Source organism: Mus caroli, chromosome 19 (assembly GCF_900094665.2).
Source record: "Mus caroli chromosome 19, CAROLI_EIJ_v1.1, whole genome shotgun sequence".
In the NCBI taxonomy this organism is placed as follows: Eukaryota; Metazoa; Chordata; class Mammalia; order Rodentia; family Muridae; genus Mus; species Mus caroli.
Genome location: NC_034588.1, coordinates 41,432,884 through 41,459,471, shown reverse-complemented (window position 1 = coordinate 41,459,471; position 26,588 = coordinate 41,432,884). Strand labels below are relative to the sequence as shown.

General features: G+C 48.3%; 1 protein-coding gene across 9 annotated transcripts in view; it reads right to left on the bottom strand.

The window, feature by feature from the left end:
- Pax2 (paired box 2) overlaps positions 1-26,588 on the bottom strand; it is a 91,057-nt gene that overhangs the window by 40,283 nt on the left and 24,186 nt on the right. For 5 of the 9 annotated variants that reach the window (XM_029472889.1, XM_029472892.1, XM_029472890.1 and 2 more), the window contains exons 5-7: positions 8,347-8,432; positions 6,450-6,569; positions 437-505 (exon numbers count right to left, since the gene is read on the bottom strand). In XM_029472889.1, the coding sequence (XP_029328749.1) occupies positions 437-505; positions 6,450-6,569; positions 8,347-8,432 (275 nt within the window). The remainder of the gene's footprint in view (positions 1-436; positions 506-6,449; positions 6,570-8,346; positions 8,433-26,588) is intronic. The other 4 variants (XM_021151748.2, XM_029472896.1, XM_029472893.1 and 1 more) reach the window with 1 other exon arrangement.

Here is a 26,588-nt window from a genome sequence, read left to right as displayed (position 1 = left end):
CCCACCTCCCTTCCATTCTTTCCAGAAAATTACCTTCAAAATTGATTTCCACTTTTACAAACAAATATAATGGGAACACAGGAAAAAACTTGGGCCGTGATGAATTAGGGCTGTCAGGTGCTTCCAGGTCTCCTTTGCTTTTGTTTTACTACCCGATCCACTCTTTGTTTTTCCAAGGGCTAGAAAAACTGCCCCCATCCACTGAGTGGCTGACCCTCTGGGCCACCAGGCCTCAGCCCCAAACCTCTGCGGTGGCCCATGGCGGAGGTGATCCAGGTGCAGAGACTGTTAGCTTCTAGGGCTCCCGGTGAGAGCCTGTGCCTTTGCCTCCAGTTGGCTATCTACCCTCAGAGCCATTCTCTGATGTTCTCTAGCCAACCCACCCCCCAAGCTATTCCCCTTGACCCCCACACCGTACTCCCTCTAGCCCTCATACCTCTTAAAGTCCAGACCAGATGTAAACCTCCACCTCCTCTAATGTGGGCAGGATCAGTGTATACCTCGACTGGAGTAAATAAGAGACAGACAGACACTGAGACATCCTGAAGGACAAGCAGGTAGACCCCTGCTCCCCAAACTGGGAGACCAGGCCCCTCTTCAAAGAGATACAAAAAGTCCCAAGCTACAAATCACACACAGCCTGAATGGGAAGCAATTCTGCCTCAGTTTCCCTAGTCTTGGGGCTCAGCCACTTCCTCCAAGGAGCGGGCTTAGGACAGTCTGCTGACTTGTCGACAGATGTAGGTTAATACCAGTGGGATCTTGGGGCTAAATCATATGCAGGCCCATGCTTAGGAGCATGAACACTCAACATGTCTAGTTCTGGCTTAGGACTCTCCCTGGACTCTCACCAGCTTGCCTCCACCCCATTGCACAATTCATTGTGTACCTAAAGAATGGAATGCAAAATGGTGCCAGCACGTACACAGCCATACAGTGCTCTGTCCAAACATGCACATCACCTAGAAAACTGCATGCATTCTCAGCATTTGACATTCCACACCCCCTTACTACCAAAGATCTCAAAGCAATATTACACACACATACCCTTGCACAAACCATAGAAAAATAAATATATAGTTCAGAGAACAAGAATATATTCTCCAAGGCAAATAAACAAGCTTGCATGTAGGAGTAGAAGTGTGCACAGAAAGACAGGGGGAGTCAGGGCCTTGTATTCGAAAAAGGAGGGGACTTTTATAGTTTCATGCATAGAAAACTCTGGTTGACGCTTTAAAAATAATGACAAGTGGCTCACTGGATAACCACAGAGCAACAAGTGAACAGGCAGACAAAGGGAGTCTCAACTGTACAGGTGAGGCCAGCCACTGCTCCTTCCCAGATGAGCTTATTCCAGAGTTACAAGGTACCCCTCTGCAGTTAGGGTGTCTAGGTCTGAATAGACTTCTTTCTCTCACAACTTAATTTTCTTGTGAAATCTTCACTGGCCAAGGAGACTTTTCTTTTTCTTTTTCTTTTTCTTTTTCTTTTTCTTTTTCTTTTTCTTTTTCTTTTTCTTTTCTTTTCTTTTCTTTTTTTTAACCTAGATATACAGTGATCTGTCTTCCAGTATGGAACTGGCTTAACCCTCTATGCCAGTGGCTCTCAACCATCCCAGTGCTGAGACCCTTTAATACAGTTCTTTATGAGGTAGCGACCCCCAACCATAAAATAATTTTTGTTGCTACTGCATAACTAACTTTGATACTGTTAAGAATTATAATGAATGTAAAAAAAAAAATCTGTTTTCCAAAGGTCTTAGGTGACCCCTGTAAAAGAGTTGTTTCACCACCACCCCCCCCCCGGAGAGGTCATGACCCACAGGTTGAGAACCTCCGCTCTAGCCATATAATGTTCTAGAAACTTCTCTATAAGAAGTAAGGGTTGCTATTACCCCATTTGACAGGGGAGATGGGGCAATAAAATGACTTCCCTAAGGTCTCCCAGCTGAATAGCTCTAGGATTCAAAGCCAGTGTGTACACAGGCCAGGGCTGTGTGCAGGCTTTGGCCCTGCCAGGCCTTTCTTTTGTCTCAGTCCAGGGCCCCTAAACAAGTGCTGATCGTCTCTGTAACTCAGTTTCCTTATGTGCCCCAAGCATAACCTGTGCTCTTAGGGACTCATAGGAGGACACTAACTAAAGAAATAATCCATCGGTGTTTTCCAGCAGCAGCATCCTCCAAAGCAGAAGGGTGACAAGACAGGCAGTGATGGGCCTCGGCCATTTGCAACCATGCAACCTACCCTGCCTGCAAACACACAACTGCACCAGCTTGCCTCCACCCCATTGCACAATTCATTGTGTACCTAAAGAATGGAATGCAAAATCATGCCCCCTGCAAAGCTCACACATACCAACATCCCCTCCCCCTCACACCCCCCGCGCGCCCCCCCCCCCATCGCACAGATCAGCAGACTCTCATCATATGACTTCACTTGGATTTTTGGACAAGTTATAAAACTTCTCTGTGCTTTACTGTGGCTGAAAGCAGTGGCAGGCAGGGGAAAGATAAAAGACATGGGGTTTCTGTGGTCGGTTTTGTTTTGTTTCTTTCCAGGCTGGGGAGTCAAACCTAGGACCTTATGCCTTCGAGGCAAACACTTAAGCAGCCTCAGCCTCGGGTTTTCTCTCTCAGTCTGATGATAGACAGGTAGGTTGGTACCACTCTGTTTTTCCAGCCACAGGAGCCAAGGTGTAGAACATTCATGGAACTGTGTTTCTTAGATTTCCCAGAGAATCAAGCTTTAATAACCCTGCCTATAACTGTAGGTTGGAAATGAAGGCTTCCAGGGTATTGACGTGGATTTCTCCTCCTTGGGCTAAGAGTCAGCCTGTGCCCCAAGTTCCTCAGGCTAATCTCCTTATCTCTCCCTGGTCTTTCTAACTGGGGTCCTGGATCTCTAGGAGGACGTTCCAACCTTCTTGAGTACCATATTTCTCCTAATAAAGTCTGCGTTTTTGCACACTCCCACAGGCCATGGGTTGGGAATCCCAACCCAACCTTGAGTCAAAGCCGACTGGCCCTTCATGAGTTTCCCCCGTGGATGTGAATGCCACTGATACAGATGGTAGTATCCACGTTCCAAGGGCCGATGCCAGCAACGTTCTGGGTGTTACCAGCGTGAATACCAGTAATTTTTACTGAGAAGTCCTTCACTAATGCCTGGGACACACTGCAGTCATAGTCCTTGCTGGGGCCCATCCCCGTGAGGTGGTTAGAGCTAAAGAATGGGCCACAATATGAAGGGCAGAGGGACATCCAGCTCTCCTCAAGATATGACACTTCTAGGGAGATGTCACCCCACTTGGGGTCAAAGGAGGGCCAACCTAGCTGGTACATTTAGGACTATCCCAGAGAAAATGAACCTGATCCCCTTGTCCCTCTGGGGTCTAGTCCCTGGATAGACATCTCTTGTCTCACCTCAATACCCTACAGTCCCTCAGATCAATTTCCATTGTACCCAAAAGTCCTGGCCCGAGAGTTGAAGGACACACCTGAATGTCCGTACCGTACGGGCTGTGCACCCGAGACGCCTCCTGCAGCAACGACAGGGACTGGCCTGCCAGCTGCTTTGCTACCTTGGCCTGACTGCAGAGTTGGGCTACATCATCTTGACACATAATTATCTCCCCATTCTTAATCATCTGAGCTGCTCCCTAATGCAAACTGGGCCCTGCTGCTTGGAGGCTCTGGAGTGGGGGAAGGGAGGAGTCCTACAGATCTCCCTTTGTGGTCTCCTCTCCATTGGTTCCCTTCCCCTCTGGGTTACATGGGTTAAGGATGGGATGGTGGTTGGAGAAAGCTTTCTAAAGAAAGGACAGCTCCATCTGGCCTGGGGTTGGTTTAAAAAAAAAAAAAAAAAAAGTAGAGACAGGGCAAGAAACCCCCCAGGGGGGGGGCGTGGCGGAGTTCCTGATGCTTCCTGTAACCTGGTTAGGCCTAGCAGATGAGCCTCTGAGGCTCACTATACCTCACCTGAAGACTGCAGCTGCTTCCTGTGTTGCCAGGATGGAGGCCCCCAAGTCAACCCTGCTTCTATCTCTTCCTGCCCAGATACACACAGGGATACAGAAGAGCCCGCCCTCTCACGTATGTATCACAGTCTTGCTCTCACATATCACAGTCTTGGCCACGTCCCACGACTCTGTCTACTTGGGCTTGCTTCTCAGCGCTCCCCTTCTGCTTACTCAGCACATCCTTGCTAAGGCCACCCTGCCCTTCCTGTGCATAGGCTTGATGCATCAGATAGAACTTCAGGCTAACACTGGCCTTAACAGCCTCCTCAGCCATCACCCAGGGCCTTCCTCAAAGAGCAGCGCTTCCTGGCAGAGAGTTTCTTCCCTGCCTCTTTTCCCCTATAAAGGGATGGCCAGATCTCCACTATACCATGTCTGATGGACTTTCTACTCCCTGGATACACTGTTTAACATATGTCCTAGAGTATAGGCTTCCTAAGGACAAGAATCATATCTCGTTTGGCTTGGGGACCCTCTGCACCAAGCTATTCTCCTAACCGACAAGCAGAGAGGGCCATTGAGTTGAACCGACTAAAAACAATGGATGTAAGCAAGAACTGGGGAGAACACCCTGTCCCTGACCTCACTGGCTGGCCCAGCCCTGGGTATCCCCAGCCTCCCTTCACCACCCATGAAAGCTCAGGCAACAGAAGGCACACAGAACGCCAGCCTCAGTCCAATGAGGGAGAGCACAGAAGGGTTCCTGTGGCCTTCCGGTCCCCCTGGACACCTCACATTCTAAACAAGGCAGGTGGCTAAAGAGAAACCCTTAGGCTTTGAGGCAGAATCTACCGAGGCACTCGGGGTGCCAGGGAGCTTGGCTGAGGCCTACATGTCAGAAGCTCCGGGGAGAACTGGGGCTTAGGGCTTCTCCGGTTGCCTCCCCCTGCCCATCAGGGGCTGCCGCCAAAACAACCACAATGAAATTTAGTGAGTGGCAAAGGCCGTGGCAGCCAAATGGGTTTGGATATTTTGGAAGAAGGAGAAATAGAGCCAGACAAGCTGTTTCCCTGTGAAACGAGACCATTAGGGCTTCTGGCAGGAGGCCAGTGCCAGGTCATCACTGTCTTGCCAGGACTAGGTTTCTCCTGCACTCTGTCCCTTCTGCTGGAGGCCAAGGCTCATATGCTGTCTTCCCTCTGCCTGGGTCTGGAGAATCCAGACTGCAGCTCAAGGAATGTCAGCTTTGTCTCTGATGCTATTCCTTAAGCCCTCAAGAAGAGCTTGTCTATGCTTGGAATGTTCACAGAATCTACTGTCCAACCATAACGTTTTTGAGGAGGGGAGAAGGAGACATTGCCTGTTTGAGGTGCTGGGACAATAGGACAATAGGTCAAATTGTGACTACCTTGAGCTAGTGGAATATATGGTCACTACTCCCTTTAATGCTCATCTTTGTTAAGTTCTTTTGTTTTGTTTTCGAGACAGGGTTTCTCTGTATAGCCCTGGCTGTCCTGAAACTCACTCTGTAGACCAGGCTGACCTCAAACTCAGAAATCCGCCTGCCTCTGCCTCCTGAGTGCTGGGATTAAAGGCGTGCACCACCACCACCATCTAGCTGTTAGGTTCTATTTTATGGAAACTCTCTTCAGACTCTTATACACCCTGCGAAGACCAGAAGTTACTCCTTCCCTAGCTGAGATCCTGAGAGACTTAGAGCTAGAAGCAGGACTGAGGTACTGGTATGTGTTCATCTGGGTGCCCAGGCTTCACACACCAGAAGAAAACTGGCTGGTCACAATGCATCACTGGAGAAACAGTTTCTGAAAAGCCCCTTGTCCCATGCATACACCTACCAGTCTCTCTTCTAATTTTCTTTCATCCTGTGTCCCCCTCTTAATTCATTTCTGGGTCTATGCTATTCAAGGTACTGGCTGTCCCTTGAGGGCCCAGGGAGAGGTAGGAGAAGTAGGAGTCAGAATGGTGCCCACTGTCATGACAAAGAGCATCTCGAGGACCCAGGTCTGGCTCCTCAAGTGACTTCAGTGGGAGCCGTGTCCAGGTATTACAGAGAAAGGACCTCAGGGCTGTCCATGACGGAATCAGCTGCTACCTTCTAACAAAGATCAAGTGAGGCCAAAGTAGGCTGGCCTTTCGTCCCTGGGTCAGGTACCAGCTGTCTCCTCAACCTCTACAACCTTCTCAAGATAAACAGTTGATGCCACTCCCCCTGGCATCCCACAGGGACAGCTGGGGTGAGTCCCCACAGAAGGTGAGACCATCGGGGCTGAGCAGATGGTGAAGCTGGTGGCCCCACCAGCAGCCTCCCTCCCCCTCTCCGGGAGCCAGCAGGGCAGTGGGGGTACCTAGGCTCCCATGCTAAAACTGATCTCACAGCAGAGCAGCTGCAAGGCTGGCCCGCCGAAACCGGAGCTCAGAGTCCAAGGACAAAGCATGCAAAGCGGGGAGCCAGAGCTCTTCCCTCCTCCTACCTTCCTCGCGTTTCCTCTTCTCACCGTTGGAGCGAGGGATCCCCAGGATCCCGTTGATGGAGTAGGATCCCACTGGGTCGTTAGAGGCGCTGGAAACAGGAGGGGAGGCCGTGCTGGGAACTGGATGGAAGAAGGAGGAGACACTATCAGGAGAGCAGTTGAGACTGGAGCCCCAGGCAGGGACAGACAGGCGCAGAGGGCAGAAGGAAGGACAAGGAACTCATATCCTCTTCCTTCCACTGAGGCTTGAGGGAGGAATCCCTCCCACAGACAGACATTGCAGGCTGTTAGCCCAGCCTGGGGAAAGTGGTGACTGGTCAACCAAGGCCTCCTCTGCCACCTATGGCACTTATGGTTCCTCAAGCCTCCTCCCCTCAAGATGGATGTAGTATAGGCTCAGAGACTGCCAGGATTATCTGACTGGAAAGCAGTTCAATGACCTTCTGGATAGCACAGGACCAACTGTGCCCTCTGGAACCCCTCTCTTCCAATGCCACCTAATCCAAAGGTTGAGCAAATCCTTTGAAACCAACCCCAGCTCACTGCTTCTCTGTCTCCTGGGTGGAGTCTTTACCAGCCCCCCGATTTAAAGTCTAGGGCTCCCTACGATCTTACTCCCACGCTTGGGGAGGCACAAGCTGCTCTTAATGTCCTCTGGAAGCAGTGCTCTCTCCCAGCTGCTACTGGTCTTCAAATCACTGGAGAAGGTCCTAGTTCCCTCTTAGGGAACCAATGAGTGAACCCAATCTCTCTTCTATGAGCAGCTCAGGTATCTTGAGTACAACCCTCTCTCCAGCACACTAATCCAGGCCTGGGGAAACACGGCTCCTGATGACCCCAGCCAGTGCTGGACCAGTCAATTCTATCTCCTGCTGCTCAGGAGGGAAGGAGACCAAGGGGAAGTCAGTGCTTGTGCATGCGTGTGTGTGTGTGTGTGTGTGTGTGTGTGTGTGTGTGTGTGTTCCTCTCCCTCTCTCCCTTCCCCCCTCTCTGTGTTTGTGTCTCCCTCTTCCTCTCCCTTCCCCTCCCCCTGTGTGTGTGTGTGTGTGTGTGTGTGTGTGTGTGTGTGTGCTCTAGTGAAGGTTGCAGCAGGAGTTCTGGGCAGGCATTGGCTGTATCTCTGAGATCCCGTGGAGGTCTACGAGGTCCAAAGAGGCAAAGAGCAACAGAGAACATGAGGCAGAGACCAAAGGATAAGAGGAAACAAGCCAAAAGAAAAGAGGCCAGAAGGAAGGATGGAGAGAGACAGACAGACAATTCCATAGCCATACTCATGAAGGGAGGGAAGAGGACTGGGAAGGAAGGGAGAGATGGGAAGAAGAGAGAAAGATCAAAGTCTGGGCATGTAACAGGGAAAAATGTTTGCCTATCATGCGTAAGGGGTTCCATCCTTCCTTGCCAACATTTTTTTTAAAAGATCTACTTTAAAAATGTATGTGCACATGAGTCCTGCCTGGTGTGGGTCCTGGGAATCAAACTTAGGTCCTCTGTAAGACCAATGCACGGTCTTAACTGCTGAGCCACTTCTCCATCCCACCACCCCCTCTAAAAACAGATAGTTTTTCTAAAAAAAAATGAAGTAAAAAAGTAAACACGAAAGAGCGTGGGACTTAAGGAAGGATACAGAGGGAGATCAGATCAGATAGAGGCTGGTGGAAAGCTCAAAGAGAAGTGGCTGTGGTGGGCGGGGGGCTGGAGGGGAGGGGAAGGAAGGGGAGGGGAGACACAGACTGGAGAGGCCGGGTGGGAGGCACTGAACTTAATACCACCAGAGAGACCCTAGGAGGGAAAGGAGTGAGTGTGGACCATGGACAGCCCTGGGTCTCCCTGGACTAGGCAGTTCCCAGGGCTTGGCTATGTTTTCTAAGTTCATTTCTCCTTCCCTGGGCTCTCTTACCGATGGTGTGGCCAGGGGCAGTCACTCCTGTCCCTGCCCCATCCGGCGTTGGGTGGAAAGGCTGCTGAACTTTGGTCCGGATGATCCTGCAAAAGCATCCACAACATTGTCACAGGCCACATGCCACAAGCCACATGCCATATGTCACATGCCAGGCCCAGGCTTCTCCTGCTGGCAAAAGGACCCTGCCCAGCACAGCCCTGTCCTCACTTACCTGCCCCTGCCTTCCCACCCTCACCCACGCTTCCCTCCTGTCTGCTCTGCAATCCATTTAGCACAGCTCTAGGCAGGGATGGTCTGCGCTCTCTGGTGCCCTGAACGCGCCAAACTGAACTGCAGCTTGAGTTTGGGCAGCAAGGATTAGGACACAGCCAAGTAGAAAACTGTCTTTTCCATTTCTGAGGGGTGAGTGCAGAAAGAGTATCTTGTATTTTGTATGGATGCATCACCTGTCAATTAAAAAAACCTGTGGCCTGCAGGAAAGTATAGAATAGAAGGTGGGACATCCTGGAGGCAGAAAGAATTCAGGGATAGAGCCAGGCAGGGGAGAATTACCTGGGAAGATGTGACAAGCCAGACACATGTTACCTGAGCACAGGTAATCAGCTGCATGGTAGAATTTAGGTTAAAATAAATGGGATATTTTATGTTATACTCTAGTCAGAGAAGAGCCTGGTTATATGGCCACGGTCTTTGTAAATATGTCTTGAGTCTGAGCCTTATTTCTGGGAGCGTGGGGCTAAGAGCAAGAACCTGGATTAGTGGTCTACCTTCCTTCCTCAGTCACATGTAGATATGTATAGTACAAGGAACCTCTGGGTCCGGAGGTCTTTTTAGCCAGCTTTCCAACCAGGACCATACCACAATCCTCCAGAGCCCAGGGAAGAGGCTTCCTCACACATTGCAGCAAGGAGAGAAGGCAGAAGGGCAGGGAAAGAGCCACAGATAACTCCACAACAAACATCACCTAGTCCCTTTGCCAGGCACCAGGCCTCACACAACCTGCTCCTCATCTGACTAGCTTACAGCTTCCACTTCTTTCCTACGGGTCCTGCTTAAGTCAAAACTTCCTCATGGGACTTCTTTTCTTATGGGACTACCTAAGGAGCGCCTTGTACACACCCCCAGGAAATAAAGGAACAAATCAAACCTTCCCAGGAGAAGTAAACCTGCCTTGCAAGAGTCCAGAAAAGCTTAGCACAAGAGACCGAGCCCAGGAACTGGGGAATGCTTTTCTCTACAACCCCAAGCCTCCCACCTTGTCCAGCTCAGTTTGTTCTTCCCCACAGAAATCTGAGTTCACATCTCCCATCCAGGTCGGTTGCAAGCTGTAAGTCACTGGGCCTTCGCTTTGACTGATCAGTTATAGGCACATAAATAGGCACTTATACAGGCATATTCTTCCAATGCTGATAAGTTGAGAGGGGGGATTTACATTTAAAGAATGCTAGGTATCAGTACTGGCTATTTTTGTGTCAACTTGACACAGCTGGAGTTATCACAGAGAAAGGAGCTTCAGTTGAGGAAATGCCTCCATGAGATCCAACTGTAAGGCATTTTCTCAATTAGTGATCAAGGGGGAAAGGCCCCTTGTGGGTGGGACCATCCCTGGGCTGGTAATTTTGGGTTCTATAAGAGAGTAGGCTGAGCAAGCCAGGAGAGGCAAGCCAGTAAAGAACATCCCTCCATGGCCTCTGCATCAGCTCCTGCTTCCTGACCTGCTTGAGTTCCAGTCCTGACTTCCTTTGGTGATGAACGGCAGTATGGAAGTGTAAGCCAAATAAACCCTTTCCTCCCCAACTTGCTTCTTGGTCATGATGTTTGTGCAGGAATAGAAACCCTGACTAAGACAGTATCCCAGGGCAATGGGGCAGCTGGTATCAGAGGAAGAGCCCATCCTTGAAGCTAAGGAACTGAAGGAAGAAGTGATTGTGGAGGAGGACCCAAAGCAGAGCAGAGCAGAATGGAGGAGTTCGGGGAGCACGGAAGGTGGTAGAAAGTACACCAGGCTGGACAAGGACGGTGCTGGCTCCTGTCATTAAGAAGTCACATTAATCACTTTGTGTCTTTGTCCTTCCTTTTTCCAACTTAAGAATAAAAGGCTCACAGGCACACAGCATCTCCAAGGTCTCAGGGGGAAAAAGTTAACTTGATTCTAAGATGAACAAGATAACGGGGGGGGGGGGGGGGAGAGCATTATACACAGGTGCTGGAGGGGAGTGAAGATTGGTGGGGAAGCCAAGGGGGAACACAAGGTAGGGGTTGGTGCCTGGACCCACAGCCAGAAGTAGGGGAGGGGTGCTGAGGAGGGAGAGGAAGTAAGGCCGAAAGGTTGCATCCGGTGGTACAAGCAGCCAGTTTCCACTCATTCAAACATTGCACATCACTATTATATATAATCCATAAGACTTGTTTACTTGCTATCATCTTCATTTTGCAGATGGAAAACCAGAGTCGACAAAGGTTAATGGTTAAGGCTTCCCTAGGACCACACTACCGGTTAGGGCGGCATCCCAATTCAATCCCCGAAACTCGTGCCTTTCTGGTACTTTGTCACCTTCCCTTGTCACATGAGAATCAATCCTCAGAGGTCTGAAGCCACGAGCAGTGCTCAAACTACAGGAGACATGGCCAAAGTGATCGATCCCAGGGAGGTAACGGGTAGGCATAAGGTAATAACAAGCAGGTCTCACAAGAGCGTAGCATCTTCGAGAGTGTGAAAGCAGAGAAGCAAGGAAGAGTAGCCAGGATTCCATAACTAACCTGAGTGAGCCATGGCCCTAAACGCTCCTGTGTCACTGGAGGCTCGGTGGCACGTGACGTTCTGAAGGATAGGAATGCAGGAAGGTGAGTGGTGTAGGAGGAAAGTGTGATGTTGGCTCTGGATGTTTGGGATGGGCAAGTCCAGGCATAGCTGGTCCATCCGGAAGGAGCTTATTAGTAAAAGGCATGGAACAGTATGGTAGGCTGTGGTAGTGGCCATAGGTAGAACCAGTGTAGGTCAAGGTGGTCTGACTTAAGTGGATTGAGGAAGACACATTAAGATTTAATCTACAGTGCCAATGGTGACATCAAAGAGTGCAAGGGATTGAGAATAAAAAGAGACATATATTTGGGGACCAGGGTAGCCATTAGTGACTTTGAGGTGAAACATCTGAGCCAGGCAGCTGGAACAGGATCCTGGCAGAAGAGGCGCAGGGAGGAGGGGGGAAGGGCTCTAAAAGATGACCGTAGTGTGGAAGTCAGAGGGTGGCCCAGCAACCACAGATGTAGGAAGGATGATTCAGGGCAGGAAAGAGAGTACCAGAGAAGAGGAAGAGAGTGAGGTTGCCAGGGAGACCATAGAAGATGCAGAGCAGGGAAGAATAATGGGGAACTAGAGTAGAGGGACCGGGACAGAGTTAATCCGACACGAGTGGACCTTCAGAGAGAAGTGTTTGCAGCTTTGCAGTCTCTGAGTCAGGAGGAGGAGACCACGGCAGCTGAGAGCAATATGGCCTCACCTTCAAGAAAGACTAGAAGGATGCCAAACAGCTGCTCCCACACAAGCTTCCAGGGTCTGGTGGACCTGCAGTGACTTTGCTTAAAGGCTGACAGGTTCTGGTCTAAGGAGTTCCAGGGCTGGGACTGGGGACACAGATAACAGGACTGGCTGGTGGAGTTCCTATCTTTATTACCAGAGCCTCTGACCCCAGAGGCACCGATACAGATTTAGCTGAGGCGTCTAGTGATGGAAAATCGCTATGCCTTGACAGCAGCTTGGTGGTGCATGGGAGAGAAGTTGGGCAGGGTGTCTGCTATGAGTTATTATGGCTTTTGGTGTCCATCCATGACCTCAGGCATCAGGCACCTGCCAGATCCCGGAGCTGACCATAGGGAATTTAAGACTCAGGATGGTGAAAACCCTCTAGTTATCTATATCCCTCCTACATTCTGTGCTCACCCCAACGTGGAGGACTCCCCCTTCCTATCCAAACAGGCTTGCCAACACTGGATGCTCTTTCCTCTTTCGTGTCAGTGAGACCTCACCCTGCTCAGTACTTTATCCTGCGCCCAAACAGGGACTACTGGGATCTTAGTGTCTCCCCAGGGTGCTTTGTACAGCTAAGGGAATGCAGGGTTTTGTTTGTTTTAAGATTTACTTGTTTTCTTTTATGTGTATGCATATCTGCCTGCATATGAGTATGTGTACTTTGTACATGATGGCATTCATGAAGGACAGAAGAGATCATTGGACCCCCCCTGGAGCAAATCCGGGTTCTTTACACGAGCATCCAATGCTCCTAACCATTGAGCCATCTCTCTATACCCTGATTTGTTCTGGGTTTTGTTTGTTGTTTTGAAATAGGGCCTCACCTATATAACCCAGAAATACCTCAAAGTTGACCCTCCTGCCTCCCAGGTGCCCAGTGATAGCAGTTTAGGTTTGGACAACCACACCTGCTCTAGTGAGAGGATTTGGGACTTAACTCCAGGCTCGGTCACCTGAGTCAGGATCCCAGCTCTGTTTCCTGGCATTGGACATCTCTCCTTCCTTGATCTGTAAAATGCGATAGCACTACTGTGTACTTCGTATGGCCGTGGTGAGGATTAAGAAGGATAATTCACGTAAAGTGATTAGTAGGATGTTTGGCTGGTGAACGTTAGCTGCAATAATGATGTTCATACTTGTGTTATTATCCCTGTGGGCGACCTCTGTGCCCAGCTGCTTTCCATTTAAGGGCTGAGCCAGGTACGGGCAGGAGGCCTCCCTTCTCAGTACGTCCCAACTGGATCACTGAGAGTACTACCTGCGAAGAAACAAACGGAGGGGAGAGGGAAGCATACCAGCAGGGTCACAGAGCTTGCAGTCAGAAAGACTTCTGGGAAGACAGACTGGGGACTGGACCAAGTTCTATCTGCATGCTTTGGGAAGGACCACAGAGGATTCGGGCGGTGGCAGGTGTGTTGGGGGGGGGGGCTTTAGAGCAAAGGGGGATGAAGCAGGTGGTAAGGTCACTTCCTCTTTTTGTTAAATTCCCAGAAGACCTCCGCTGGGAAGAACAGAGCAGCCTCAGGGGCCTCTGTGAGACAGACAAAGGTGTGTGTGAGTATCACAGCAAGCCACGTAAATTGGCAAAGAGATAGCTCAGCCTTCCACAGGGAACACGGGCTCCTACTTGATCCTTCTGCCTCCTTCTCCTCCTTCTCCCATTGTTTCCTCTGTTTGTCTTCTCCGTCTCTTCATCTCTGTCTTTCTCTGCCCCCCTTTCTCTCTCTCTCTCTCTCTCTCTGTCCATCTGTCCATCTCCTTGCACCCTGAAGTCCCACTATGGCTCTGTGAGTTTATCGATTCCTGGGAGCTGGGGGAAAGGGAGAGGCAGGGCTGGGGTGCAGGGCTCGGGGATGGAAATAGAAGGCTATAAATTATTTGTGACAGGAAAGCAATAGTGGCAGAGTGCTGAGCACAAGTCCTGTGTCACTATTAGATTCCTTTTAGCCTGATGACACTGTAAAAAAGGTTAAGTGTCTGCTGGAATCGTACACCTGGGGGGCCGGGTTGGCCTGGGAGCAGAACAAGCCACTGAGAGCAGGTATATCAATTCTCTAGGCCAATAATATTCCTCTCATTGATCGCCACGCAAAGTTCAAAAATCTCATTACAGCCAGGCAGACCGGGAACTTTTTACAAATCAATAGAATGATATAATGTATGTATACTTAGTACAAATGTATCTATTCATCTATCCATCCATCCACGGTCTGCCTCAGGGTTTCCAAGTTAGCCTACCCATCATATTATGTTATGTTATGTATGCTACTATATTGTATTATATTATATGGTAATAAATGGTGTGCAAAAACTTCCCCTCAGGTGGAAACAAGAAAGGAGTCCTATTAGCATTGAGATGACCTCAGACAGCTCACCTTGGAAGTAGGAAAGCTTAGGTTGGTCAGGATTACCAAGAGAGCTGCTTCCTCAGACAAGGCTCGAGTGATTAAAAAGCACTGGGAACTGAATCTTTCCTGTGTGAGAGGCAATGGTCTGAGTACTTCAAACATTTCGTTTGCTCCGTCCCCCCCAGGAACTCATCTTCCAGATGGTCATAAGCCATTTATTCACATGTGGCAAATCAGAGATTTGAACTCAACTAGACCAATCCTGGAGCCCATACCATCAACTACTCAGGTCTACTGCTGCCTGGGAGACTTTCGAAACCACTGACTCACCAGCTTCTATATTCTGTACCTGGTAGTCTGCTCTTAGAAACAAAGGTTAAGAGGCTCCCCTGAAACTCACTATTCCTCACCAGAATGTGGGAACAATGACATCTGTTGGAGCCACCTGCTGAGAATATGTAGAGACTGGATCTCCAAGAGTGTCCTCATGGAATCTTGCTCACTGGCTTGGAGCCGGCTGTCCCCCCAACTTTGGAATTGTTTCCTCAAGGAACAGCAGGCTGCCCCCAAGCCTGGTCATATCATTGCTTTGCTCAAAGAGCCTTACTAGTAAAATGTCAAGTATTGACACCACGCCCTACGTTCATGTATAAACCAGTGTAGACTGCTCCACTCCAGAGTCTTACAGAACATACCGAATCCCCGGGTTGCAATCTGTAAAGCAGGGTGGGAATGTTTCAGGCTAGCTAAGCTGTATGGCCACTGAGCCAGCTAACCAATAAGAGGGTAGGGTCTCTGCCAGTGACTTTAAGCTGCCTGGCTATTATAAGTTGGATCATTCTAAAAAAACAAACTATACTTGCTTCAGCAAAGGATAGCTTTTCCAACAAATGCAGGTGGTTGCTTCATCTCCACTCTTTGAGCAGTGCTCGTGTTGGGCAAGTATCCCCAGCTCATCCCTGAGGTGAGCTAGCCTGGGACTTCGCCTAGCAGATTCTCAAGTGAGATGTCATAGATCATCTAGGGAGCTACTACGTCTCCTGATAGGGTGCTTACCCCAGAGGGCCTAATGGAACTGAGTAGCCCCTTCACATAGATCGGAGACTGAGATTTACTCTCTCTCTACACAAGGACCTCAGGACATTCTGCCCCTGGCCTCCCAGTGGCCACTTTGAGGCACTCCATGCACACGCTCCCTTGGTAGGCTCTCCTGCCGTTTGTATAGTTAAGAGGTATTGTCCAGGCTCGTTCAGTGGGTTTTAGTTTAAACAATGGGAATACCAGTGAGGTGAGTCAGGCCATTCTTTATAGCTGAGAACAGGCCATTCCAACTAGAACAGAAGGTCTTCCCTTTCATGATGTCAAGAGCTCTTAGATTTGCATATATAAATACATATATATATATACATATGTGTATATGTATGTATGTATGTATATGTATATTATATATCCATATATTGAGACAAAGAGTGGTGATGCTCATATAATCCAGACTCACATTTTGTTTTGTTTTTCTTTTTTTTTTTTTTTTTTTGGTTTTTTCGAGACAGGGTTTCTCTGTATAGCCCTGGCTGTCCTGGAGCTCACTTTGTAGACCAGGCTGGCCTCGAACTCAGAAATCCGCCTGCCTCTGCCTCCCGAGTGCTGGGATTAAAGGCGTGCGCCACCACGCCCGGCTTTGTTTTTCTTTTTGGTTTTTCAATACAGTGTTTCCCTGTGTAGCCCTAGCTGTCCTGGGACTTAACTCTGTAGACCTCACACTGGCCTCAAACTCAGAGATCCACCTACCTCCACCTCCCAAGGGCTGGTACTAAAGGCATGCGCCACCAAACCTGGCCCCAGGCTCACATTTTAAACTCAATATATGTGTGGCTCAGGCTTGTCTCATATTCTTATTCTTCCTGCCTCAGCTTCCCCCGTGCATGGACTGTAGGTACACTCGGCTAGGAGTTATGCTTAAGCTCTGAGAATGGCAAATCTTCCAGAAATTGCGCAGAAGGGTGCCCTCAAATGACCGCCCTGGAGCTCCGTGCATCAGAATCCCCTGGGCTGTTGGCTAAAATGCAGACCCCTCAGTCTCTCCTTGCTCTTGGTAAATTAAACATTCTGAATTCCATACTCTGAGAAGATGACCCAAGATGTGTGGGAAGCACCTGCTAGTTGGGGGTAGGAGACTCAGGAGTGCTCCTAGTGCATGGAGATGGCCCCTTACTCAAATTTCAGGGCACACCGCCCACCATCCGACTCCAACCAGCAGCCACCAAAATTCCAGAAACTTATCATATTCTCTGTAGAGACTAAACTCCAGGTTAAAAAAAAAAAAAACAAAACACATTTCAAGTTTTCAAAATAGTTCTTGAACTTTCTAGGATGATCGACCTCTAGCTGTTGCCTAGACACTATGAGATTTCCTGCACCAGCCTTCTAAGACTGGCATTGAAGGTAATAACCCTCCCACTGTGTGTCTCTGGGAGCCCAGGCCAGACACAATTTACCAGGTTAGATGGGCCATGGGGCTGGCCCGAGGGGGCAATAGTGGTGGTTTCTGTGATGAACGGTAAGCATATGGATTGATTTTACTTCAAGATATGCATAGGTTTAAAAATTAAGGGGCAATGTGTTTAACTAACCATTTGGAAACCAGTCTGTAGTGTATGCCAAGCCAGCGCGTGACCAGACTATCTCCTCCTGTCTACTGGCCCTTCCCTCATCTGTCAGGGCTTCTGGCTGAAGCTGGGGTCTACCAGCTGTTCACCCCATGGTCCTGCCTGGAAGAGGCTGGTGGCTCAGGGACTGCCTGATATAATGGTAATTGGTCCAGTTATAGGCTCACTACTACAGTAAGTCTCCCCTCTGCTTGTGTCTGTCATCCCTGCTCCTCCATAAGCATGCTGACATCCCTCTGTAAGAAGAAGGAAGCCTGCAGGGACATTGGGCTTTCTGGTGACTGCCTGGCCTCTCTGCCTCTAGCCCTTGTCACTTCAGCTACTCACAGATTCAAAAAAAAAAAAAAAAATCCATCCATCTCTGTCCTGAAAGAATAGGATGTAGCTAAACCCTACCCCTTTTTCTTCCTGTTATGGATAGAGTCTGAGTTTCTCAGCTAGCTTTCAAAATCTTTCCCACCTGCCTCCTGCCCCCATAGCTTTCCAGTCAACCTTTGTCTGTTCCCCTTTTCCCCTCAGGGCCCAGCACAGAGCTGAACTCTTTCGTGGCTTACCCAGTTTATGCTGAATCCTCCCAGAGACTCATTTCAGCAAAGACAAATGTCATAAATTCTTTTTCTTACCATCTAGCAACAAACAAGACCAGCTATAATGTAAGAACTTAATAACTATCACATTATTAATATTGTTGGAACAGAAGGAGCTTATGGGCTACTGTGGGCTAACATATGCTCTGTATGTACCAGGCGTTGTCAGAAGTACTTTATGTGGAGTTTAAAATGTAACTCTTGCAGAGTATTGTGGTATGTGCCTTTAATCTCTGCACTCAGGAAGCAGAGGCAGGCGAATCTCTGCAAGTTCAAGGCCAGCCCACTCTACCTAGTGAACTCTAGAACAGCCAGAACTATGTAGAGAAATCTTGTCTTAATAATAATAATAATAATAATTAGTCTTTGTGCACCTGTGAAGTACCTGTAGGTACTTACGAATATTACTATCCCTACCCTTTAATCTGGAAACTAGAGATCGGAAATATTAGCTAACTTGCCTAAGTCACCCTCTAACAGAGCCAGAATTTAAACATGGATGTCCCATGTTAGAGTCTACTCCACTAGCCACTTGTTAGAAAAAGTTAGTCTTACCAAAAACAAGTCAAGATCCACGTCTAGACCTCACTAGAAGAGCTACATAGAATAGCAGTTAAAGTCATACCTCTCATTTGTTTTAAAGTCTTTACTTTTATTTATTCCTGTGTGGAATGCTAGTGTGGAAGTCAGAGGGAGCAGCTGCCAGAGTCAGTTATCTCTTTACACCAGCGTCTCTTTTTTTTGACTAGGGTTTGGGGGTTGAATGCAGATCATCAGCCAGGTACTTCCACCTACCTAACCACCTTGCAGGCCCCTATCATTTATTTTGAATTCACTATAAAAGAGACACGGTACACAACGCACTTTCTCACTCAAATCCGAACCACGGCTCTATCAAATAGGTGTGTTCTCTATTCTACCTTAGAGTCAACAGCTCGGCTAAGCAGCTCACCCAAGGTCACATTCTTAATATCAGATTGCTTTGGTCCCAAGCCTGTGACTTCAATATCTGAGGGCTGTGTAATATGATCTCCTCTGGAAACTTCTATATTAATAATGCTTTGTGTCTATTAGCTATTTGAGCAGGAACGATTTTCTTCATCTTCCCACATACATGATTTGGACAACTGAGCGAACATCTGTAGGTGACTAGCGGGGGTTGCATGTGGCTGTGATCTGAAACATGCTTTCGTCTCCCATGCATAGACCATCGCTTATTTAATAAGCATCGTGTCCATGTTACAAACAAACCATAGCTTGCAAATCATGTACACAGTCCCATGATGATCCTGCATATAGATGTTTCGCGGCATCTACATTTTAGAAACTATTTCTGTTGATGAGCACATCTTTATATTCATATCTAATGCATTGATCCAAGATTTATAACAGTGAATATACTTATCAAAAGCAGCTTCATGAATATCTGCCAAGTTATGCCTGCTTCTGTTAAACACACTCAGCTACAGTGAAACCCATTGATGTTCCCTATTCTGGGTGCCTGAGTCTCGCACATCACAATCCCGTTTTCATATCAGTCCGTGCGGCAGTATTGATGTGCATAAATGTGCATTTGTATACCTGTGTATCTCCCTGTCTGCGGCCAGAATGGGATGGGGGTGGGGGATGTGGAAATGAGAGAATTATTAAATGCCAAGTAGATGTGCAATAAATTCCATTGATTTTATAAACTCCAACTTGTCTTCAGTTCCCTTCCATTCTTTATCCTGGAGGCATTGCAACAAAAACCTATTTTAAATACCTTGGCCTCCTCTCTTCCCCTCCCCAAAAAAGTGTCAATATTTTATTTGGATTTTTAACTTCGCTCCATAACAGTTGTTTGACCTCCTGACTCGTGCAAGTCACATAAATTCTGGGACTTTATTCAGGAGCCATGTTCCTGCTATTGAATAAGCAATTTGGGAGGGTGAATTAATGACTTGTGCTGTTGCTGGAAAGTCCCTGAAGAAATATTAAAATTGCTTGCAGACTGAATCGATACTCAGTGAACACCCAGCAAGAGAGGGCTTCAGCTCCAAACAGCCATAGAGGCAGGAGTCAGAGGGGAATTCCTGCACCCAGCTTGAAGAGCTCCCCCAGCCCCCACCTGTCCCCTCTGTCCCTGCAGCTCTGTCATTTCCCATAACAGCGAGGTCTTATTAAATCCCAGCCAGGATGGAGCTGATTTGTCCTGTCTCGGGAAGCAGGCTCTGGGGACAGTTTACTCTTTTAGTAGCAACCAGAGCCTTGAGGCCTTATCAGAAGTGATGGTCTAGATACGTCCACCTGCTGGACAGGAGGCGGTGCTCTGTCCTGGCAGCTGTACTGAGCTTGGGGACACTGTAGCTCTGACTGTATTCTGCAGGGTGTGCTGAGGGTTGGGCGTTTCAATGCTGACCCTACCTTTGTATGTCTTAGCAATGTTTATCACTGCTCCAAGGGCCAGCTCACCCCTGCCTTTGTGTGCAGGTACCCTGTAGGATGGAGAGCTGGAATTATGTTATGGGTTAGCGTGTGTGACATTGTGTGGACGCATCCTAGCAACTGGCCTGAGGTTTGTTTTGGTTTGTGGTATTGTATTGAGGTGACTGCTCTTCCTGTAAGACTGGGTTGGAGGAATTTGAGTATTGTTGGGTGGCAGTGTGAATTATTGTGTTCATTGATCATATCTGCATCTCTTTATTCATAGTGTATGTCTCAGAGATTAGGTTAATGGGTGTCTCCTTGGTGAGATGATGCTGATGGTGTCTCCTTGGTGACATGGGCTGAGTGATGATGCTGGATCTGGATGGTGGTCGTCTGATTCAGTAATTGCTTTAATGGCCTCTTCCTTACAGTTGTGGGTGAGAGCGACAATCCTGCTTTTTTTTTTTTTTTTGACCTTCCTCTGGCCTTGTCATTTGTACTGCTTCTTTCCAGAGAGAAAATTCTAGAGATGCAGGACAACTATCCTCTTGATGATAAAGTGTACATGTCTACTCTTGGCCCAGAGAGTTCTGACTAAACCATACTGGTTCAGGTCTTGGTCTTACCCTCCCTACATCTGCCTAATCCAGGGAGTGAAGGCCAAACACTATCGCTGTGTGAAGTCTACGTCCCAGCTGGGGATCGGGAGGATAGATTCCCATAAAGCTCCCATCCCAGTGGACACACCACCATGACCTCGAGCTCCCAGAGTCCCTGTTCCTCTCCATGGTCCTCCCTTTCCATTCTGTGGTGCTCCCAAGGCATCTTTTCCCCACCATTTCCAGATGATGTGGCCCAGTAGAAGACAAGGGTAACAGAAAAAATTACAATTATAGGTGTGACCTTCCTTCCACCAGGGCACTGGGTCCATGCTCTAAGCTTAAGTAAAGATTGCAGCAGGGCCCAAGACCGAGAAGAGATCGCTCTGGTCTCGTTGTCTCTGATCCAGAGTAGATAAGAACCGTGATGTAGTGGATAATAAGCACATGGGCTTCAGCGCCACTCCTCTGTGGGTTCAAAACCTAGGTCTGCAACCTAGTCTGTGGCTTTGGGCAAGTTATTTTACTTCTCTGTACTCTGACGGTTACCACATCTACAAACACTGCTGCAAAGCGCTGTGTTGTTGTTCAACAGGCTTACATCAATTAATACATTATCTTATTTATACTGCCTTACTGTAGCAAGGACTGGTTAGCGATGAATGTGATGGTGGTGATGATGTTGGTGATGGTGATGGAGATGACTTCAAGTGCTTGCTGGGTAAAACAGCCATGAGATTGGCCAAGTGTAGACAAGTATGCAAGTATGCTAATGCATATAAAATCACAAGGTGTTTTAAGGAAAGAAGTATAAAAACTGCAGTTGGGTACCACTCCTCTGGCTGTGAGGTGGGGTGGGGCTCCCTCTCCCAGTCTGTTTAGACAGTGCAGGGACTGGGGGTTGATAAAAGCAACAGCTGGTTCTATTCTAGTGACTGGAAGAAGGGAAGATGACAACCTCGTGTAGGTTCTCAGAGAATTGAAAACACTCTGAGGGTGACTTAACCCCCACAATTCCAACTTAACTTATTTCAAATTTTTCCTAGGGCTCAGGATATAACTCAGTGTTAAGTAACTGCCTAGTTTATACAAAGCCCTAGGCTCAATTCCTGCCCCCCATACCCCGCCCCCCCGAGTTACCTTTATAATTAAAAATATATACATGGCCCTTTAACAGCTAATTTGACTGATGGATATCCAAAAAGAGGCTGGACAGATGACAAAGCATTTAAGAGCTTATACGATTCAGGTCCTTACAGAGGATCTGAGTTTTAATTCCCAGCGCCCATGTCTGGTAGCTTGTAAGTCCAGCACTAGGGAACCCAACAGCTCTGGCCACCAGGGGCACCTGCATTCCTGTGCACACACACCCACACCCACACCCACACCCACTGATACACACATAATTAAAAATAAAAGAGATCTTAAGATATCTGAGAAGTAACTGGTTAGGCACTTGAGTGTGGCTTTTCAGGGTTCACTGAACTGACAGAGGTCACTGAACCCAAGGGGGAAAGCACAGGACCAGGTCTCAGCTCCATTTCCCGGGGTTTCCCATAGAGACACGGCATCCCGAGTTAGGACAACTTAGGTTATCACCTTGTTCTTGCTGGACTCAGAGTATATCACTATCCAGTTACTTTGGACCATTGTACCAAATAGACAAAACCCGAAGTAATTTGACCTCCTAAATTCTTTTCTTAAAATACTTTTCCCTCAGTGATGGTGCTAACTGTGGTGGTTACAGGATCCCCACCCTCCCCAGAGCACCCAGCTACCAAGGACCACACCTGACGGGTATGGTTTGAGTTCAGCTATGCGCTTGCTCCTCTCTTTCATCCTTATCTCTGTTTTCTTGCCTTTCTCCCTCCACTCTTCCTGGTTGCCTCCCTTCTCGCTCCCCGCTATGGTATTTAAGAACCAGAAAAACCCTTCAAAACTATCACCTGAAGACTTGCCCACCGCCACCTCATTTATCTCTTTTAAAAAAAAATTACAAATGCAAAAGAGCACAACTTGGGAAAATGCCACGGAGCCAGGAAAATGCCAACCTCCAAGTCCTCAAACAACAGCCAGCTCATCCCGGAAGATGGCATGGCTGTGCACACGAGTGTGCAAACATGCATGCACATATGCACACATGGATACAGGCCGGGCTTTCAAAGTGGACAAAGAGGTAATCCCTTGACTAAGTCTATTCAGTGGTCCGAGACCTGAGTCACAGAGAGTCTCCACTGGCTGAAAAACACAGGGTCGACTCACTTCCTGAATTTAGCTGGGTTCACAGGCTACCGTGAACCTCATGAGTGCTCGAGATACTAGCCCTGCTCGTAAAGATCCTTCTGGCTCGTTAATCATGCTCTCGTCTTTTTTCTTTTTCTTTTTCATTTATTGTTTGTTTTTAGACAAGGTTTCTCTCTGTAACCCTAAGCAGGCCTTAATTTCGAGATACTACTGCCTCAGCCTCCTGAGTGCTGGGATCACGGACGTGAGCCGAGAGACCCGACCCTTCAAACCTTCTTATTTAAAATGCTTCAGTGCTATACACATAGAAACCAGAAGACACATATTGACAAAGGCTAAAACTAAAAAAATGCATACTTGATTATTACTATTGCAATAAGAATAGTGCATGTATTGATTCCTTAATATTGGCTAGTTGCAATTCTAAGTAGATTGATGGCGGGTGGTGGGTGGGTGTGGGTGTGTTCGTTTAACCCTTGTGAGAGCCTGTAAATGAGTTAAGTGCTTATCCCCACCTTATATGACTAGGGAAACCAAGGTACAGAAAGGATAGGAGGTTAGCCACACTCAAAATATGGCGGTTTCTCCCTGGAGCTCCCCTCTTGCATTGCGTACCATGAAGCTTTATGTGACTGGCCGGTTACACAGGAGGTGCTTAGAGAGACATTTCTGAATGGGTGGTTGGGAGGGTGGGCGAATGACTGCTCAGGTCTATTAAGGGCTTTCAGATGGCAGATTCCCTAGTGGAAGCCAGGCCTAGTGGACAGCTGAAGGTCATTTGGATGGAGCCTCTTCCATGGTATCCAACGGCTGAGCTTGTCCAGACACACACTGCTTCCACCCCTGTGCCTGGCCCAGACTCCCTTTAAATCAGAAACCAAACCCAGTGTATCTAAGATACTCCCTACCCACCACACTTTGCTTCCTAGAATATTTTCCTCTGAAATAGGTGTTTCCCGGGGTAGGCTGGTTCTGGGCCGGAATGAAACCGGAGAAAGCCAATCAACCATGTGGACATGCTAAATCACCGGATCTTTGGCATCCTATGGACAGCTAACATAGATGATTGACTCAAGTTTTTTTTGATTTTCTTCCAGATGTTTGGGCGTCGCCATGGTCATTAACCTGCTTGTCAGCAAGTGCTCATTGCATTCCCAAGATACAAGTGAACACTAAAGAGGAAAAGAATAACCCAGAATAAAACAGACTAAAGAGGGCGGGGGTAGCAGTTGTTGCAAAGTTCAGGCAAGCAGGCGGTGTTCCAGGAATGGGTTGCTACCTTGGAGAACCATTAGAACACGGATGCAGCTCACAAGAGACTCGTGTGCTTAAAGACCTTTAAAGGCTCTCATGCGGCTGTATCCTTGACTGTCTGCAGAGCCGAACCAATCAGACTCCTGCTCGGGGAGTGGATGGATCAATCCCAGAATCCAGCACAGTGAGCAGCCTGCCCTCTCTCTACACTGTCAGGGTGCCTTGGGTGGGCCTGTGGACTCAGGCACCAGGATCCCCACCTTCTGTCAGTCCAGGCTGTAGATTTTGCAAAACTTGGTATAAATCTGGTTGGTGACTTTGTACACAAGCCCCTATTTGTGATTTAACGCTCTGCCTTTTCGCGTCCCTCCTACTTCCATTTCCCTTCCCTCTTGAGTTTTAATGCTATTTACAACTCCCTTACTCGCGCCGCACCGTAGCTATTTTTCAGTGTCTCTAACTGATATACCCAAATGATTTTTCTTACCTAGGGTTTTCTCTCCTCTCAACTTAATTTATGTGTTAGTAAGCAGGAACCCAGAGCACTCCACTCAATAGCATTAAGGGTTTCTGCTTCCATCACAGGATCATGGTACTAAAAGGCTCGTTTGTGGGGGCTATTTGTTCCTTCTTACGAGCCACCAGCTCTCTCTTATGTGTAAGAGGCTGTGTGAGGGAGGACGGGCATGCATGCACAATGTCTTTCTGATGTGCCTCTATGCTCCACTACCCTGTGCCAGAGCCACTTGGAATTGGCAGGAAGGACCCAGCAAAACCATGATGTAGATAGCAGCTGACCCTCCAAGCACTGGAGAGAAAGCTGGACTTTAGGCCTTCCTTTCCTGTGGACATCTTTGAGTTCTTTGAGGAACAGTCTCGTATATGCCTCCAAACCCTCCCTCCCATACCTTTTTTTTTTTTAACCACAATTGCAAGGGAGGCTTATGGTGACATTATTCACAAATAAGGATTTGTTTGTTTGTTTGTTTGTGGGTTACTATTCTTACAGTAGGAAGGTTAGAAATCCAAGAAAATGCCTCCCTACATTCCTCTTTAACTCTTACGGTAATGTCTCCTCATGTCTAGTTGTATTTGACCTTGAACTCTGGCCTTTCCCTTCACAACAAAAATTTGTGGCACAGTGGACAGCACCTGCAGAGTCACCTAGCCTGACAGGCCTAGAGCCCAGTAGCCGGAGGGACCAGAGCATCACTCTACTGGAAATAAATCCCATTGTATTTGCATTTTAATTTTCCACATAAACAAAGGCTCAGAGTACTCGCTTGGGCAGCATCACTGGACGAATTTAATTAGAAATGAAAAGTTTATAGGGCCCTCTTTAATGCGATTAATGCTCAGTTAACATTTATCACATCCGAACACCGGAATCGCCTTTTCTAACCAGCCACTAGCCATGAAATGAATTTCTCTCAACTTTTTTCTACCCTGAGAGGTCGTCTCTTAAGTCTGCATGACCTTCTGGAGTGTCTCCCTGGGGTCAGGAGTTGAGGTCATGGGAGTGGAAGAAGAGGCAGATGTTATATGTAGGCTGGAGGATATTGGATAGAGGATGAGGGTGACCCCTGTTTCTGGAAGGGACTGGACTAGAGCCAGAGCTGTGCCCTCTGCAGGAGACCAAGCACCAGGCCCAGAAGGTCAGCTGGGAGCCCCACAGCTGCCCTTCCTCGGGATCTGGCTGGGGCGGGGCCAATCAGTGTCAAGGCATCTGGCCCTCACCTCTCACCTGCTGTCTTCCTTCTGCTGCCTTTTCTCTCTCAGCTGGGAATAGGCCAGGTTTTCCCTCCCAGGACCACAGGGGAAGGAACCTCCTTTCTCTGGCTTTCCCAGAAGTCAGACAGCCACAGTAAGTGGAAGTCAGACTGCCCTTCTTAGGGAAGCAGAGGCGTGGGGAACTTGACACCTCTGTTGATCCCTGGAGGAAAGGTGGCCTCTCTTATCAGCTTCTCACTCTTCAATCAGAATCATCTCCTCACTCTTCAGTCAGAGATTGGCCTCGCCTACCAATCCATCTAACCCACAGAGGAGGGAGGACCTTGGCGGGCGGGCGGGGCGGGGCGGGCGCAAGCTGCAGATGATAGCCGATAACCATCCTGACCTTTGGTCTCATCTCTACACAGGCTGCCTCTGAGGTTACACAACCAAGGCTATGTCCACCGGTTCACCTAATGCCACATGCAGGTGACACGCTCACCTCCAACAGAGCCAGTTTGCACTGATCTCACGTGGGGCCATTCTTGAGATACAGGCATGCTTACTAATTGTGTCAGAACCCTTTGAAGACCTGGCCTGATCCTTAGCTATTGACCCACCAGGACATCTACTGTCCCTTTGACCCTGCGCCCTCTGGGTAGCATTCAGTAACATCCCAAACAAGCAGACTATCCAAGTGAAGCCCGGGATTCTTCTTGCTTTGGGGTCAGACAGTCCAGTGAGCCAGAAGCTTTCTGAATAAGCAGACCACCAGCTCTCACTTTGACAAGACTTGACTTCTGAGACGTCCCCCCGCAATGCTAGGCCAACTCCCCAAGGCTATGAAAGCCAGGCATAGCTAGAAACCACCAGCCACACATTCTCTAAAACAAAGC